Here is an 18,991-nt window from a genome sequence, read left to right as displayed (position 1 = left end):
TATGGTATTTTTTAATCACCTTACAAAGCATGTCCTTAAGTTGAGCTCTCTCTGATGACGACATTGCCTGAGATTTTACCTCTTTATGTTACTGATTCAGTCACATATCGTATGTGTGGATGTGCATCATAGCAGTATGCTCTGTGGTGGTGACGTTATGAAAGTCATTTGTTCATCTGTACCACTTTTGTTTGTTCATTCCTCTGTACAATATTCTGTATATTGTATTGGTGGCATGACACACATTAACTGAAGCCATGATTTGTACAAATTAAAATAAATTATCCATGATTTCCTTTTTTTTTTTTTGTACTCAATTTGTTGTCACTTGAATTTTGTTCTGTCTGTTGGTGATTAATACCGTTGCACATTTAAAAAAGATGAAACGAAATGGGCAGGTATTTATTAAGATATATCAGTAGTTAAGCTTTTATTTGCTCTGTAAAAATATACATATAGTTTTTGCAATTTTTGACATTTTTCAACTTGATAGTTTTATTTGCAATGAAATGTATTTATAATATAGATTATGAATCAAGATATGACAAAATTACTTGATCATGGAATATTTTGATATGTATTTACAATATTTGGCATATTTTTTTGCCTAAAATCTTTTAGATCATAACAGAAACACTTTTAAGATGTTAAATTATCTGCAGCAACAAAATACCATCAGTAAACACTGTTGGCAGGTGAAGACAGTATGATTCTGTCAGTGGAAGTTATGAACATTGCAGTATCAGGGCTGTTTGATTCATTTTTCAGATGCTTCAAGAGGATATGAAAATTACATGACTCATCTGTGGAATGATCCAGTACAGTTTTCATGTTAATGTACTCAGTGCCTCCCAGCCTAAAGCATGTCAACAGTAGACATAAAACTGTTAGTCACTTTTTAAGGTGTTGATCATCAGAAATAGAAACTTGGCTTTTCATTTGACATAGCGCTGCCAGGGATTCTGAAATGTCATTTTGAGTGGAGATCATAATGCGGAAGCCCCTTGAGGACAGAGAAGAGACATCCTATAGAAAGTAAGGAATTATTTTTTAAAATCATACTTAAAACGTTTAAATTCTACATCGTGAGAAACTGCGACACAATAGCTACAAATTATCAGTGAGGTCATCCTCGCTTTACGGTTGAGTCAGAATGCACACCTTCTAAATAAAAAAATGAAAACATGGCAAAGCCAAGTTAACAGAGATAAGACACCTCCAGTTTTAATTTTGTGTCTTTCCTTGGATGATACTGACCTTTTTTAGTCTTTCAAATCAAATAAAATCATGTTTCTAGTTTGAGGAAATTAAAAAAAAAAAAAAAGTGGTTTGAAGGGATGTTGATGAAATATTTTGACAGTGCAAAACAGGCCTGTGTGTTTTTTATGAGGACATACATTTACAAACTTCTTTTTTTTACGATTAAGATTAAAGTCATATGGTGGGTATCAAGTAGTCTGAACAAAAGACAACAAATATTTTTTCTGTAAAATGTGAAAGATTAAGAGGACCTTTGAAGGGCCTTACTAATGTTAGACTTCTGATAAATTACACACATCATCGTCTAATAGAGTGGCATAAGAGATAGCAGCACTAAATGTGTGTGTGTGTGTGTGTGTGTGTGTGTGTGTGTTTTCTAAAAGGATAACTAACTGACTTTATGTCAGGTTAATAATATCATAGCTTGCCGTAACACTCGCTGGATAAGCTCATCATCTGTTGTAGTTTGTATTGTATCTCTGGAATTTCAGTATTAATGATAACGTTTTTGTAAAGTTAGGGGTCCATTAACTCAAAATTAATTGGCAATGATAATATTGTTTTAATCTTATTTATTTGTTGTTGTTTTTTTAAAATTCTGAATGTGTTAGATAACATTTATACTACAGTTAAAGTAAGAATATCAGCATCTGAAAATAACTGTAATCTTATAAATAAGTAATAGTAGTTTGATTAAAATGACTTGAGTGGTTGGAGTCCTCTGGTAAACGTGACCTCTGTACTTGACTGTGGTAACACGGTGCTGCAGTGACTGACGGCGGCCTGCGGGGGCGCTGTTCGCCTCGCTCGTTTTCATTGTTTGTGTTGTGCCGCTGCACCGTCGGGCGGAGAGAGCGACGGGTCAGAGGAAAATGGCGGACGGTGTGGATCACATCGATATCTATGCCGACGTAGAGGAGGAATTCAACCAGGTACTAAATACTTATCCTCCCACACGTCTTCCAGTGGTGCTAATTTTGTATATCTACGCAGTCTTTTGTCGTTATTATAATCGAAAAATGGCGTGCTGGGGTTTTCAAACGCGCTCTCATCACTCGTACAGGCCCCTTCACCATGCTGCAAAGCCTGCAGCCTCAACTGTACATCGGCTTGCAGTGTTGCATTTGAGATGTTGTCGACATTTAACACGACGCATTATTTATGTAGTTATTGATATGTGACGTGCATATAGTTTTTAATTGTTTAAATGTTAGAATAAAACGCTTTATTCTTTGAGCGCAGTTTCAGGCCTCGGCATGGCCGCCCGTGGCGGGCTAGCGAGCCAAACAAACGCAGTTTCCTTAGCTAGCTGGCGTTAGCTAACTTATTCGCAGCTTTTCAAGTAGTTCTGTTCGCTGAGTCCTTTGTTTTATCAACCGGCACACGCAAGCATAAGGTTAAACCGAACTTGAATTAAATGTCACGGAATGACAGAGGTCTGAAACACCAAATAATGAATTAGAAACGCATTTCAATTGTGTATTAATTGTTAGCTCGTTGCAGCTAGCTTGGTGTAGCGTTTCTGTCTGCTCGGTGCATGTTTTCGTCTTACATGCACACACCCCTTTCTGTGCAAGTGTTTCAGCCTATTCTAAGACACAAATTATTGACTTTTTATGAATTGTGTAGAGACAGCAAACGTCTTTTCAAGAACATGTGTTTAGATAATAATTCCTGATCTAAACAAAGCTGATACTACGTTTACTTACTGAGGTACTTAACTTTTCTACATCAGAGTAAAATGTATTCGTCTATACGTTCATTTCCGTCTATATATCTATTCAATTTAGACAGTTTAAGTTGGATTATTTAGTTTACTGACTGAAGGGTCATCTCGAGACGAATATATAGGTCCACTAAACTTGCTATCCTGACTTCTCTCTTCAGTTACGCAATATACGTGCACACACAACTGGGACATGCAGTAATACTATGAATGCGCGTACACAATGACTGTACTTTCTCTACTAACCTGTTCAACAGGCATTTATTTATAGTCAGCTGCACAATGCCTTAATTCAGGGTAGTTGTGATTGTTCACAGGCCCTGAAAATATGACTGACGTCTTCACTTGCCAAAAGCACTCTTAGTGATCTAGATTTTATTAGTAATAATAACAATAATAACAATAGTAAACTTTATTTATATAGCACTTTTCAAAACAGGCTTACAAAGGGCTGTACAGATTCAAAGAGAAGTGTAAGGAAAATAACAATTAAACAACATTAACAGTGTTACTGATATTAGTTCACCTGATTAACATCTTTATAACAGTTTGGTGGTGTGCAAGAGTCCTACCAGCTCTACTGCATTTTACATGGCAACAGAAATACTACTGACAGAGTTTATTATTAAAGGTGTCACTGGGTTAGCAGTTCACTGGAAATTCACAGTATCTTGTCAGCATGGTGCAATTGAATGTTACTGGCATTACTGAACTGATAAAGGCAACTACACAGAAGAAAAACCACAAAAACTATACCCCTGTAGTGTGTTCTGGATGCAGTGAAGAATCAAAACATTACTCTGTCTTATTATATGTTTGGGTACTGAATGTTGTGCAGCTTTGTCAGACCTACAAATGCTCACAGATGCAATCAGTATTGTTAAACTCCTCACAGTCTGTTTTTAAATGAATTGTCGTTGTCATCTTACAACAGGAAGCTGACTATCCAGTTCACGAGCAGATCGACCTGTATGATGATGTAATATCTCCATCAGCCAATAATGGCGATGCTCCAGAGGACCGTGACTACCTGGATGCGCTGCCTGCCCCAGGTGGAACTGAGGGAGGAAAAAGTGCCCCACCAAACGTTGTGTACACCTACACAGGCAAAAGGATTGCCCTGTACATAGGAAATCTTACATGGGTGAGTGTCAGATTCCTCTAATCTGTCAAAACAATATTTGTGCCATTTCAAATGTCGACCCACATTTGGCTTGCAAGTTGTAAAACAATACATCCAAGTCAAATTAGGCAGATCGATGCTGACTCAATAAACGCTGTCTTCACTTTTGCAGTGGACAACAGATGAGGACTTGACAGAAGCCATCCGGTCGATAGGCATTACAGATGTTCTGGAGATCAAGTTCTTTGAAAACCGAGCCAATGGCCAGTCGAAAGGGTGAGGTCTTTATTTTATATGCATGATATAATTTGGCTAAGTCATAGATTTTCTTGGTTATTATGAGTACAGAGTGAAATCCTACAATGTCTGCTGCTGTTATGGCTAGTGATGGAAATACTAAAGCTTGAGTGCCAATGACTTTTCTTGCAGAAAATGACGCTTTTGATTCACATTTTTTTTTAGCTTTGATTTAATTGTGTATTGAGTGCTAGTTTGTGACGTTTGGGCAATCTGGGCTCAAAGTCATGAGACATTAGAAAACTCTATCGACTGAAAAATTCTTCTGGTTTGGACTCTGAGATGTTCTTGCACAAGTCTGATTGTGTTTGTCCTCTGTGTGCTTTTTTTAGGTTTGCTCTGGTGTGTGTTGGCTCAGAGGCATCATCTAGAAAGTTAATGGAGCTTCTGTCAAAAAGGGAGCTCCATGGTCAGAATCCCATCGTCACACCCTGCAACAAACAGTCCCTCAGCCAATTCGAGATGCAGTCCCGCAAAAGTACGTCTGGCAAGTGGACACTGAGTACCTTTTTATACTTTCATATTAACATGACAGTTTTGTGCTGAAACTGAACAAACACTGCACCACAATGCACTACGTTACATACATGAACTTCACTTACAATCTTCATAATTATGTATGTATAAAGTTTTTGATCTGTGTCATGTGGCTGTTGTCTATGTATAACTGTAAGCACATTTATTATTATTATTTACATATTAAATAGAAAAGTGAGTTTGTGATTGTCTCATTCTTTCCACAGGTACCCAGTCAGGCCAGATGTCAGGGGAAGGTAAAGCTGGTCCTCCTGGCTCTGGCCCTCGTGGTGGTTTCCCCATGGGCGGCCGAGGAAGGGGCAGGTTCCCTGGACCACCTGGCCCTGGAGGGGACCGCTTCCCTGGTCCTGTCGGGCCTGGAGGCCCACCACCACATTTTCCTGGTTAGTTTGGTAACAAGTGTTGGTATTGGTTGCCAGTAGGGAGGAGATAACACTCCATCCAGTTGTTAATTGAAAGATAATACATAGGTTTAATTAAAGAAAGTTTATTTTGTAGCACGTCAGATATTATAAACAAATACATACCAAATAAATATCAGATGAGGTTTGGAGGTAACCTGCTATCAGGGCAATTTCGCCATTAATATTGCTAAGTTCCTCCTAAACTAATTTAGATATTTTAATAGTTAGTACCAGATTAAAGTGGGCTTTGTTACATTTTGCAACAGCCTTACTCTCCCAGACAAAGTGAGTTCATGACTGAAAATGTTTGTTTTCTGACCGTGTCTGAAAAATCTGCTTAATTGTGCTCCTGTTTTTACTGAAAGGCATACAACATTTTCAAGTTTCAGCTGTAGACGTAATCTCATGAATGGATGTCTTGTGAATACATACACATCATCATTCATATTGCAAGCTCACTATAAGGTGTATGGATCTGTCACTGCTGCCAGTGGTCATGCTCCTTCACCTATTGAGGTTTATGGGTCAGTTAAGGTTTGTCTTGTCGTTTTCAGGCTTGTTGTCCATATGCAGGTTTTATTTTTGTTTGTTTCTTTTTTAAATACAAAGCAGTGCCACACATTGAAATAACCATCATTATGTGACAAGTGTCTTAAAACTTTAAGTGGGATGAGTTAAGATTCTGCTTTTTGTCTAGCAGTGCTACTCAGTTAGCACAGTCCAGGCATTGCTACTACTCACACCTGCATGGAACCAAGACTAGTCTTTTGTAGTATATATACTGTGTTGAGGGATCTGTCAGCATTTAAATCTCTCCTGGCAGCCCTGTGTCTTTGCATGTTTCCCTCTCCATCTGGTTTGCTCTTTGTTTGTCCCACTTCACCTCCAGTTGAACACGTGATCCTTCCCTGGCTGCAATTTTCTGCTCACTGACAATTTCCCACACCATTCCTTGACAAGCAGTTTGCTGAAAAGCTTTTCCTTGGCAAGCTACCAACTTGAACTCCTTACAAATCTTGGATTGGCTGCCTCACACAAGTAGTAGGAGACAATGGAGTTGCCAGCTTCTCTCTTTATTTTTTTTTTCTCCATTTTGCGTTTACAGCCCTCCATCCCACCCTTTCCACATCTCTTCTTTCGCTTAGTGGCTGGTGCCCCATGCTGCTGGGCTACAACAGGCCTTCAGTTAGCACGTGGAAGTTTATGAAGGGAAGACTTGTGATTGGTTTGCTTTCTTCCCCATTAGGCTCGGGGATGAGACCAGATCTGGTTAGGCACCAAGATGGCCCTCTGATGGATATGAATTTCAATCCCTTCCCGCCGGGGGGCAGGAACGGGAGCTGGCGCGACAGAGGTGAAACACCTCGATTGATCTGATTGATTTGATCGATCGCCTTTTTCTCCTAAGCCTGAGCTGTTAATTGGTAGGAGTTGTGCCATTGAAACTAGTGGGTTTACTTTCCCAAAGACGGCTGAATTTATCGTTCAGCTCCCTGAGCAGAGACGGTTTCTGTCTCAAATTGTTAGCTTTACATGAGGCCTGATTAATACTTCACAGTAAAACATTTTAAGGAAGCATGTCATTGAGAGATGTACTTTGTGCTTTTGAGGTCAGTTTACAGCAAAAACTGATGAGAAGAGAGTGACGAGAGAGTACTTCATTACCTTTTTTACACCTCAGTCATGTTTGGTTGTACAATGGCTCAACGTCACGAAACTACTTCCCTTTAAAATGTTTTTGGAAAATTCCATCATGCAAATGCATGAGAGTTTTTAAACAAAATCTGTCTAATAAAGGTCCAGTGCGTAGGATTTAGGGGGATCTATTGGCTGAAATGGAGTATAATATTCTAAATATGTGTTTATTGGTGCATAAAATAATAATTACGTATTTGTTACCCTAGAACAAACCCTTTATATTTCCATGTTTCACCGCCATGTTTCTACAGTAGCACAGAACAGACAAACAGAACAGTTGTTCTCAACAGAACCTATCAGGTTTTCAGTGGCTACTGTTGTCATTCTTGGAAAGGGAAGGTGAGATGGGAGATATTCTGTTTTTTGCAATTCTGCAAACTGACTGCTAGATGCCACTGAATCCTATAGCCTGGACCTTTAAATTGTGTCTCATAGCTACATAGAATTGTCCATTTGCTCGTTGCAGTATATGCAATATTTTATATGCTCTTGGGAACTCTGCAGTCAAAAGTGCTGAGGAGAAACAACCCAAGATAATGAACAAGCCCTCTAGTTTTACAAAAGCCTGCTTGAAACAGTTTGCTCTGAGTGTGTGTCCTCATCTGTTCTATTGCCTTTTGATTTGATTTTCAGCATTATTTTGTGGACTTTTTCTCATTTGTCGTTCCCTGTAGCTATGGCTTGCTTTTATCTGTCTGTGTCATTGTCCCTGCTTTGAACTGCCACAATCGGTACCTAAAGGTATCTGGGTGTGAAGGGAACACTAAAAAAATACAGGCTACCTAATACAAACTGCACCAGTCTGTGTTTTATGTTTTAATCTGCTAATTTTCAAGTAGATTGAATCTTCATGACTGTCACTGGCACACACGTTTTTCCATCGTGTCTAAGAAGCCGCGAAGAGCTCTGTTGGCTATAACACAGACAAATGTTGTTCAGAAATGTTTACTCTGCCTCTCTTGTCCCTTGTGTTCTTGTTTTTAGGTGGCATGCAGGGTCCTCCACGTCCCCCTCCCGGTCCACCTGGTCCTCCAGGTCCTCCAGGTCCTCCACCTCCTGGCCAAGGCCTCCCCCCTCCCCTAGCTGGTCCTCCAAATCGTGGCGACAGGCCTCCTCCCCCTGTTCTCTTCCCCAGTCAGTTTGGCCAGCCACCAATGGGACCCCTGCCCCCAGGCCCCCCTCCTCCAGGTTACGGCCCTCCTCCCGGCCCCCCACCCCCTCAGCAAGGCCCACCACCTCCAGGACCCTTCCCTCCTCGTCCCCCAGGCCCTATCGGCCCACCAATGGCTTTGGCTCCACCTCCACACATGCCAGGTCCACCACCAGGTGGCCCACCACCAGCTCCCCATGTAAACCCTGCCTTCTTCCCCCCGCCTGGCAACAACAACATGCCCCCAAACGACAGCCGAGGCCCCCCAGGACCAAACGACCCATACGGACGCCCGCCACCATATGACAGAGACTATGGTCCTGGAGGCCGGTAAGAATAACTGGTTAAGATGGAATCAAAAAATTAAGCAGTTTGTGGTGACATTCAGTATTTAACAACATATTTATCTGTATGCTAAGTGCCAGAATTACTGACCTAACACTGTACAGCTTTAGCTAGTTTTTATTGGTTGCGTAGGGAACAACTCTGAAATGTAATGCCATAATCCTTGTGTCTTTGACTTTGTAGGGAGATGGAGGCATCACGGACACCTCTGAGCGAAGCAGAGTTTGAGGAGATCATGAACAGGAACAGAGCTATCTCCTCCAGCGCCATATCTAGGGCTGTATCTGACGCCAGTGCAGGTAACATGAATAGTGATATTTACTGTGTTGACTTGTTATCAGCAAGATAAAAATTTAAGTTTAAACTAACTTTGTGTTCCCTCTTTAGCTGATTATGGCAGTGCTATAGAGACTTTGGTGACAGCCATTAGTCTGATAAAGCAGTCCAAAGTGTCAGCAGACGACCGCTGTAAAGTCCTCATCAGTTCCCTGCAGGACTGTCTCCATGGCATTGAGTCAAAAAGTTACGGCTCTGCCTCCAGGTAAGGCCATTAAATACACAAACTAAAATGAAGAGATCATATCAGGAGTATTGTGGATGTAGCAGAACGCAAAGACAGATGAGGCAGCCAGAGTTGTAGCTGTTAACTATTTGCCTGAAGCCTGTATTGTATCTTCCATGTGGTGATTGGCCTTATAAGATTTTAAAACCTCGAAACCCTGGCTTAATGATGCTGCTCCTGTCTCCGCCAGGCGAGAACGTTCCAGAGAGCGTGACCACAGCCGCTCTAGGGAAAAGAGTCGGCGACACAAGTCTCGCAGCCGCGACAGGCACGAGGACTATTACAGAGAACGCAGTCGGGAGAGGGATCGCCATCGTGAGAGGGACCGTGACCGAGACCGGGAAAGAGAGAGGGAGAGGGAGTACCGACACCGCTAGCCGAGTAGGGAGGTGGGTACAACTTTTGTGTCTTGCCTTCAAAGCTTCATTTGTCTTAGTCCTGTTTGGGCTCAGCGAGGCTAAATACCATGGCAGAAGAAGAAAACGGCGTTGAGATTTGAAAAGGCTTCTCTAATTGCTCGCCACCTCTCTTTTTCATTAAATAAGACTTCAGTTAAGTTTCAAGACTAAATCCCTCTTGTATCCTGACACCTTTTAATTGGATGTAATATATTTTTAGCAAAATAATAAGTTATTGTTTAGTGAGAGGAGAAGGTAAGCAAGGAAAAGACCTTTAAATCTTTGACTTCAGGTAGGTACAAGGTAAGTCAGCATTCCTTCTTATTTCATAATTGGTCATCACAGTTGTTGTGTAAATCGTCTCACAATGTGTATGTAATACACACTTACTGTATTGATTATGCTGCTCTGTGGGATTTGTAAGAGTTGTATCTACACTGTAGTTCTCTCAAAATCAAATCTCAAACATGTCACTGGGCATTTACTTTGTGGATGCATTTGTTGCATTTTGGTCTACAGGCCTTGGAGGCTGGTAAATTGCAAAATTGATTGGCCACTGTTTATTCAGCCAAATGCATTTCAGAGTATACAAAGACGCTCAAGCCTGATGTTTCCACATTTCTGTCTGTTGGGGATGAATTTATGTGCTATATCTTTCTTTTTGGCAGTCCAGTAATATATATGGAAGACATACTTTGTTAACTAAAAAAAACACACAAAAAAACGGTTGGGCTCATGAAAAATGCAAATTGCCAGAATTTTGCATTTTACCAGCAGCTACAGCCCATAGACCCAAATGTTGAGCATTTTCTGGCTTGACTATCCAGTTTCACTTCTATTTTGACATTTCACTATATGTAAATTTACATCTTATGTTGAGTTGGTTTGTCAGTGTACCTGTACTGATAGTTCCTCAACTGATTGGTAGGATTTAGATGTCAAAGTACCATCCATTACTTTTTTCAATATTTGGTACAGTTTTGGCATTTTATATGGTCTATTTCTTCAGGTTGTGTTTTAAGGGGGGAAAAAAGCAATGTTCAACCTGTCAAAACTAGTTCAGTCTACACTTGTGTAAATGTTCTCCTCATGGTAATGTATACATATCATAATTTCAATTTATTAGTGGAGTTTACTGCATACTGCCATGTTATAATTAAGAGAAGGTAAACCTCAAACAGTGTTAACATATTACGGTTTTTGGACACAAAAAAAATTTACAATGTGATTGTGCCATATTTGCATGTTAGTGATTTCCTCCTGACATTTTGTGCCAAATTGAATGTTTTTATAGAATATCGTTGCTCGATTTTGAACTATTGCACCTCAGTCTAAGATGTAGAGGTGAAATGAAAAAACAAAAAATATTCATGTATATGTCCTGTTGATAAAATGTCCTGACAGCGTAGCTGTCTGAATGCTGAGTGCAGACAATGTCATTTTCATCATTTTTGAGGCAGGGTCAAGGGAAAAGCATTTTTAGCCTGAAATATTTATTGGCTTCAAAAGGAGCCACATGTAATGTGTTCAGAATTTGTTTACATTTGAGCAGTTCATAATAAATTGCAGTACTTTACAAATATATCATCAGTATGAGAACTTGTAAATGTGAAAGAATAGATGGGCAAAATCTAGGATCAAGAAAGTCCATATGTACAGGTCCAAAGTTTTTTGCCTGATCCTGCAGAGCCCCAGATAGCAGCACATTTTCTGGGGATTCTTTTGTGTTCACTCACAATAACCTTAAATTACATCAGCCATTTTCAAATGATCTCTGTTGATATTAAAATGCTTTCTAAGAGGTGAAGCTGTGGCTAGATGTGGTTACTGCTTGTGGTCAGTGTTACACTCATTATAAACGAGTCCTAATGTGTCACACCCACTATCACAGTCAATCCAGGGTTACAGTCATAATCACAGCTCCAGTCTGTCTGAGCCAGTCTCCAAATGCAGTAATGTGCCTGAGCCACCACAGCTGAGCGTGCACCCACTCATACCATCATCACAACAACATTCTGCTATGTAATGCTGTATCATAATGCTCAGCCTTTCTATGTGGGCCAGTGGAAATGCAAATGTTATTGGGAGAGAACACAAAATGTACTGCAAGGCAACACAAAAGTATTGCAGAGAAGTATCCTTCCTGTTATCCTTGAGTAGCTCTGTTTGATTCAGTTAAACTGATTTTTTTTAGATGTGAGAACTTAAGAACATTGCAGATACGCTATCAATTTCAACCATTTTTTAAAGTCAATCCAGCACACTTGTGAGTAAATACACATTATTTGCAATTCATTCATGAATAGACAACATTTTTATGTGACATAGGTTGCAGTATTAAATTATGAAAAAATGTGCCATCCCAAGTTGGAAATACATGAGACTTTGTCTCATAGCATTGTGTGTTTTGCTGGCCCTTTCAATGTGAAGTCATGTGATGCATGGATTGTAGATGAATTTATCTGAAACTGCTTGTTGCCAGCTTGTACACACTAAACCTGTTGCCACATTGTTAATGATTTGTTGCTTTCAAATTATTTGAGGTAAATATTTTAGGTTAGTTTTCTGAGACTTGCTGGTGTTTGTTTGGGATTTTCAGTGTCAGGGTTTTACAAATCATTTTGTAATCTTTGTGGAAAGATGCTGTCTTCCATTGCGTCATTTGCATGTTGAATAACATGCTAAGTTGTGTAAATTTTTGGAGCTGCAGTTGAAGTAGTGTTTGCACCATTTTGTGTCGTTCTGATGTCTTTACTGCCAAAGAACTGAGAAGTCTGGTGTTGTGTGTAAACCAGTTTTGCAGTCTAATAGGTTCATGACCCCTTCAGCATCTCTGCACAGTGTGCCAAACCCCAAATTATATTTCTCATAATTTTAAATGAGATTTCAGGTCTAAGTTTTATTCCCCGTAGACATTTTAATGTTCTTGCACTCAAAGTGCAGGAATTAGACTCCATGCATTGGACACACGAGATATATGTGCAGTTTTTTCTTTTTTTCTATTATATAGGTAAATAATAACTGGGGTGGTTTGACGTGTGGAGTTGCTGAACTCTGAAATCAGACAAAACACTTTCATACCCAAAGAATGTAACTTAGTAACTGTTCCGGTAATCTGTCATGTGATGCGAGTAGTAAAGAGTTGTGTTGATTTTAGCTGTCAGCGCTAGCTGAGTTGATCTAATTTCTGTTTCACCCAACTGTGCTTTACCTACACAAGTTTTCCCTGCAAAGTAAGACTTTGTGTCCACTGGGAACCTCTTAATTCAAATTTGCATTTTGGTTATAGATCACATATAGCATAGTCTTTGTACAATTTAAAAATGTAAACAGATACATGTAAGAGGCTTTATCCCTGCAGGGCCACTGCAGTCTCCTCAAACGGGTATATTATCTTTCTTAGACAAGAGATCCCCAGTGGGCACAAGGCCTACAACCCTTTGGTAGTGTGTAGATGCCAAAATGCATTGATAAGTACATTTTTGCAAAACTGTTCCTTACAGTATAAGTAATATGACTACAGATCAAAAGGAAATGGGCAAAAATGTTGATGTCCAAATATGTCCATTTTCCATTGCTCCATGCTTTTGCATTAAATCTGATATCTCAGAGATTGTTAGTCTGCAAATCTGAGAACTGAGTGCCAAGAATACTGCTCTTATTCCTGTAGTAGTGTGGCTATTTGTTGTGTCCAGACATGCTTAACACTGTTCTATCTGTTCATGTTGCCATGCAGGAATGCACAGTGTTTGTACCAGGCTGAAATACTATCTCGTTAGTCTGTTGGTACATCTATGTTTGCTGGGGATCACAGTCCTAATGTCCTTTTGAAAAAACAAGCTTTTCATTCATGTCAAACCAGGGTCAAATGGTTACTGCTTTAGGTTACCAACAAGCATTCATGTCTGTTTAAGTACCAAGGTGGAAATAAAGCTTAGAGTTTATGTGTTGCTTTAGAACAAAACCGAAGGTCAAGGTATAGAACAAGAAAGTTAGAATTTTAACTTTTGGATGAAGTAAAGCAGCTGCAGACAGTTGTAATGGTTTAGTAATAATTAGATCCCCAGTTATTGTTAAGAAATGAGCTTTTAGCTATTTCTACACATTCAATACCATCAGCTAACGGTTTTCTGAAACGCAAGAGTGTCAAGCTTTTCCAAGGATTGGTAACTAGCAACAGTTGAAGCAAAACGTTACAGTTTACAAATATCTATAAACTGGGAAATGGTAAGTATCACATGTCGTGTGCTTTGGAGTGAACATTTCAGTTCAAGGTCTGAGAGTATTTCATGGACTGCTTGACCCTGGTTTGACTCTGACCTGCTCTGTTACCAATCTGTATTAACTGACACGTTGTTAGACATTTTAATGTTTTCCATGAACTTTAGTAACCTATAATGAACGTACCATCCGGATGGCCAATGATTTAAAAGTCTGATATTTTACATGTAATTTGACCATTGATAAAAGTTTACGTAAACCAGTTCACATAAACCTGTGTTACAGCACTAAAGTTTAATAGCATGAAACAGAGAACCACTGAATTTGAATGTTGTGTTGTGTAAAATATGGTTGTCGGGTAAAAGTTTTCGACTGCAGTCATGCACTTTGCCAAACAAACCTTTTTTATCATAAAACCTTCCGAGTTACAGGATGAATTCAGTCTTTGAAACATGTTGAATCATCTGTTCTCATTTGACTTGTTTTGGTGTGGATACAGTTCCATTTGGCGTCTTCGCACCATGTAAACCAAAAAGACGTAATCATTTTCACTGAAACGTTTTGAAATGACTTTCTGTATTAGAACTGTCGTCATTTCATCTGACAAATGTAACATTTCTGTGAAGCGGTGCCTTAAATTGTGTAGAAATGTAATCGGGTCAGTGGAGCATTGTAGACAGTGACTGTCCATTGCTGCAGCCATTTGTTATTTTGAGAGACAGCCTTTCTAGTTTCCTGTTGCATGCTGGACTTTGTCTTTATCAATTATCAGCACAGAATATTGCAGCTTGTTGACTGGCATCATGTTTGCTACACCATATCACATTTAATAATCTATTCTGTTTTATGTAAAAAAAGAAAAATCTGAAAAAAAAAAACCCAAAAACCCCACCATGGTACGCATTGGGTAGTTGTGTGGCCAAGTACCACCTGCTGTGTCTGAGCTCAGTACGTGCCTTTCTCTTGGTAGCTTTGTTTTTTGATCTAAAGCTGTTTTGTCTTTTGTGTCTTTTTCTTCTGTAGACCCCAGTTTCCTAAAAACAAATAGTTGTCACAAGCATTTAAACATTATTTCTATGGTATTTGCCGCAGTGGTAAAACTTTCAGTGTTTCGCTCTGTGCCTCATGTCTACCATAACCTGTTGGTGTTGATGAAAAATATTCATGTGCTGTTAGAAGGCAAACTTAGAGCTTTGGTTTCAAGACTAGTAAAAGGAAGAGAATGATTAAGTATAGTCCAGGTATAGAGATAAAGTTAAATATGACTGATATTTTAAACATTATGGATTTTGAAATGATTAAACTTAAATGTTCTAGACTTCAGAGACAAAATCAAAATTACGTCTTTTAAGAAATTGTGTCCTACCAATTATCACCTCTCTACATTGCAGAGGTGTTTATTCTGATGAGCGTTTTCCCTGTTGGATAATGTTATCTTAGATGTGGCATATAATATATTTGTCAGATTCACCAGTAAATGTCATAGTTGTTTCCAAATCACACAAACCAAATGTTACACAGTAAGTAGTAGTTTAGACAAGATGTGTCTTGTTCAATCTAGCCATTATTTAGATCTATTGGCCCTTAATATGAAATTTAGTTCACACACACAAAAAAGAAAAGCCAAACGTCACTGTCTCAAGTCTTTGAATATACATTTTACATGTGGATATAAATTTGTGAATGTCAAAGACAGCTACATGTAACATGCAAACATCTGTACAGAACATTACTTCACACACGGTGAAGTGCAGTTAAGCAGACTTTTCTCAATAATACATTCTCTGGTGTCTGTACGTACTGAGATTTCAGATGAGTGTTTTGGATCTTCCCTGTTGAAATTTGCATGACGTCCTCCTCTGTGTCTGTGCTAGGGTTGGGAGCAATACGCAGTCAGCTGAGTGTTAAGAGTAAGATGCTAGTTTTATGCAATTCTGCCATTTATATGCTTCATTTTCAGAGATCTGAAAATGCTCAAACTCAGACAAATTCCACCGTTGTGACTCAGAGTGATGCTGAATTGAACCCAGCCCTGGTGTGCACTTTGTATGTGTAGTGTAGAGGTTTTCTGGTGAGTGGGGGGAGTGTTCACTGTTGGGCTGGCTCCAAACCAAACTCCACCCTTCGTTTTGACACCTTTCAGCTCACGAGGATCAAGGATGGATGGAAGGAAGGAAAAGGAGGAAACGCTTTCAGTGCACCACTCCCTGCCCGCCTTGCATGACCGGACAGGATTGCAACCACCACCACCACCACCATCTCTTCCTCCACCCCCTTCATTTCTCCTCTCCTCTCCTTCTCCACCCATCCTTCTCTCTGTCTGTTGTCTAAGAGCAGTGGATGGAAGACCCTGACCTGTGTACGGCTATGTTATCCAAACATCTATACTCATGGTAACTAAAGATGAAAGAAACAAAACTTTCCAAACAGCTCTTTTATTTTTATGATGTTTTATTTCACATGAAGAAGAGTATGTGTGATGCTTTTTTGCAAAGAAACAATAAATGGCCCGCACGATCCCCAAATAGAAGACACAAACATTACATCCTATTTTTTTTTTGTTTTGTTTTCATTTTGTTTTTTCTTTGGCTCGCTGTACTGTGTACATTAAGTTTAGAGATCAGTTTTTATAGGGTACATGTTTGATGTTTTCTCCCCTACCCTCCCTCTCATTCTCATTTATTCTTTTCATAGTTAGTATGTTTGTAAATGTCTGCTTTTTGATTAAAAACTAGATGGTGTTGTAATAAAAAATGTTTACTGAGGTACACTCTGCATTTGGTGAATTCCTCTACATGTTTGGTTCATTTATATTAAATGTATATTTTGGACTGCACAATGTTTTTGAATTTGTCTACTTTTAGATGAGACTTTTTAGCTGTAGTAGCAAAGGGGATATGGTCACTTTATTTTTTATTTTGTGTTTGTTTTCTTCAAAACTTTTACAAAGTAAGACAAGTCAGATACGTGTACTATTTTGCGATGCGCACTAATCAGTGGATGGAAGGGTTTCTAGACCTTGAACAGGGCGAAATGTCTACAAAATAATGCATCGCTTGGGGCAGCTTTTGGATCAAACCTAAAAGAGAACACTGCTGTTGACAAAGTGGGTTCTAATGTTTACGTCCTGTGTAATTGTCACCAAAAAAAAAACAAGTGCAGAATTGAATTGTCTTTGTGGTATGTTTTGTTTTTGTGAAAATCATGTTCATTCAAGCAGCCACTTCAGTTTATACTGAGTCCCAAAAGTTCTTGTTTGTTTCACACGCAACACGTTTTATGTTTTTGCCCCTTTGTCACTTCAGATTTTTAAACTTACATTTACATGAAGTAATTTGGAAGTAATGGAAAACAACATAGTTTCTACCCATCATGTGACTGTCTTGCATGTTTGTTGAAACACACTGTGAGAAACTTGTTACACAGATATTTTAGTTTGTCACATTTAAGGTGTGCTTTGAAAAAGAGCCTGACTTTCATGTTTTGTTTTGTTTTTACTGTTTTAGATCTAAATCTGTAGTTACAAAGTATATCTGGTTTAGCTGCCCTAATAATGACTTTAAATATAAGATCAGAGCAGTTTTCAAATTCAATAAAATATCAAAAACGTGTTGAGGGGGAGCTCTGAAGCACTGCTTCATCAGAGCTATTTGTACTTGAAATGACTCTGGATAGACTGGAATTACGACAAACATTGTTCTCGTATGAATTTAACAAAAAGCTAAATTGCTGACAAACACTGATGTGAACAAGTTACCAGCGCGTATTTAGTTTGACCACAATACCCCCCTCTGTTGTTTAAACATCAATCCTCTTGTGTTGCCTGAGAGATTATTGGTTTCCTTGTAAACATGATTTTTCTGTTGTTAATCTGTCATGTCAGTTCAAATCCATGATCATCTCCTGAACTACTGCCAGAGGTATTTGATGAATGTAAAAATTGGGAACTCCCACTTGTAGAACATGAGTCGCTCAGAATTTTTATGAAAAGCTGTTAATCAGACTGTAACAGCATCTAAATGTTTTAGAAAACTGATGAGACTCTTGAAATGTATTCTTGTTCAGTATCCTTTAAAGGTGTTTTATAATCATGAATGTTGATCCCTTTGCTACAGTCAGCCTGTAAACTCTGTACAAAGGTAATGGAACTTGTAATAAAAAATGTAAATTGGGTTTTAATACAAACCAAACTGAACGTGGAACATTGCTAGCATCAAGAGGTAGAAAATGTCCTGAAACAGTTCCTTAAAAAATGTTTGGATTCTTCCAACATGGATTTTGATGATTTGGGCTGAATGTGTGTACAGGCCAAGCTTCACTTTTTCTGTTCTGTTGGTCCCATACAGCCACGATGCTTTACAGTTAGAAGGTAAATCATCTATTCCAGGGATTTGGGTGTGCAGGATTTTGGTTTACCATAGTTGGATGTCACTTGCTTTGTGGTAGCTTCTCTCCACAGCGCTGAAGGTAAGTGTTTTCAGGTCGACATCACACTCAGCAGATGAAGAAACAAGAAATCTGGCTGATTGCTGCATCAAGCAGGACCCTTTAGCCCACGCGAGCAGCTGGAAAGTATAGTTATGAGTATCTGCAGTATTTTAATTACATTTTATAGGATCAGTGCTCACTATCCAAGCTAATTTTCCACTCTAAAGCATCTTGCAATGTGGAGAACGTTTTTTGAGATTTTTCTGTTCGAAGACCTTATATATTGGCTCTGCTGTTCAGACTTGACCTGATGAAAAGCGGGACTTTTTTTCAGCAACATGGCTTTAAAAGGTGATGTTTTACAAGAATTTTAATGAATTCAGTCCTCTTCATTGTATTGCCACATGTAATTTGGGGTTTTACATAAATGAGGTTAAGTCTCGTTTATATTCTTTGGGGACTGTTGGTAATATTTTCTTACAATTATGTATTCGTGCCTGGGAAGAATGCACAATAGGCATCACATTGTTACTGGTCTCAAAGAATAAAATATGTCTACATTGAGTTTGTTTTTGTGGTTTTATTTTCTTTATTTTACCTAATGCATCCAATACGTTGGTGTAGTGGAGAGAAGCAGGGGAGAGTTTCCCTCATTTCAGGGTTAACAGACAGTTGTCACTAAACCTGCTTTGTGAAACTGAGCCGAGGTCAGTCTACATAGGATTTTAATCTTTAAATAATTGTTTTGCTTTTGGGGGAGTGTTGACAGATTAAGAAACCCCAGAATGTGCTTTCTTAAATTGTAAGGTTTGAGATGTTATCAAGGTGCATGTGCAAATTCA

General features: G+C 39.0%; 1 protein-coding gene across 4 annotated transcripts; it reads left to right on the top strand.

Moving 5' to 3' along the window:
* Positions 1–2,110: 2,110 nt before the first annotated feature.
* On the top strand, positions 2,111–18,713 carry cpsf6 (cleavage and polyadenylation specific factor 6). Of its 4 annotated transcripts, none has more exons than XM_008303564.1 (11): positions 2,111–2,192; positions 3,921–4,130; positions 4,282–4,385; positions 4,739–4,884; positions 5,150–5,326; positions 6,594–6,701; positions 8,030–8,525; positions 8,724–8,839; positions 8,928–9,081; positions 9,293–9,491; positions 15,865–18,713. In XM_008303564.1, the coding sequence occupies exons 1-10, from the start codon at positions 2,133–2,135 to the stop codon at positions 9,477–9,479; spliced, it is 1,758 nt and encodes a 585-aa protein (XP_008301786.1). In that variant the 5' UTR covers positions 2,111–2,132; the 3' UTR covers positions 9,480–9,491; positions 15,865–18,713. The 4 variants fall into 4 exon arrangements, with proteins under 4 accessions (XP_008301786.1, XP_008301785.1, XP_008301789.1 ...); XM_008303563.1 differs by having other exon boundaries at positions 4,739–4,893; XM_008303567.1 differs by lacking the exon at positions 6,594–6,701.
* Positions 18,714–18,991: the final 278 nt, after the last annotated feature.

Source organism: Stegastes partitus, unplaced genomic scaffold, assembly GCF_000690725.1.
Source record: "Stegastes partitus isolate 25-593 unplaced genomic scaffold, Stegastes_partitus-1.0.2 Scaffold2035, whole genome shotgun sequence".
Taxonomy (NCBI): domain Eukaryota; kingdom Metazoa; phylum Chordata; class Actinopteri; family Pomacentridae; genus Stegastes; species Stegastes partitus.
Note: the sequence above shows the minus strand (reverse complement) of the source record. Positions and strands in the feature narration are given on the sequence as shown.

Excerpts from the sequence above, each read along its gene's own strand:
- cpsf6 (XM_008303563.1), top strand. The coding sequence starts at position 2,133 with ATGGCGGACGGTGTGGATCACATCGATATCTATGCCGACGTAGAGGAG. Across the intron at positions 5,327-6,593 it reads CCCACCACCACATTTTCCTG|GCTCGGGGATGAGACCAGAT; the intron begins GTTAGTTTGGTA and ends CTTCCCCATTAG. Across the intron at positions 8,526-8,723 it reads GACTATGGTCCTGGAGGCCG|GGAGATGGAGGCATCACGGA; the intron begins GTAAGAATAACT and ends TTGACTTTGTAG.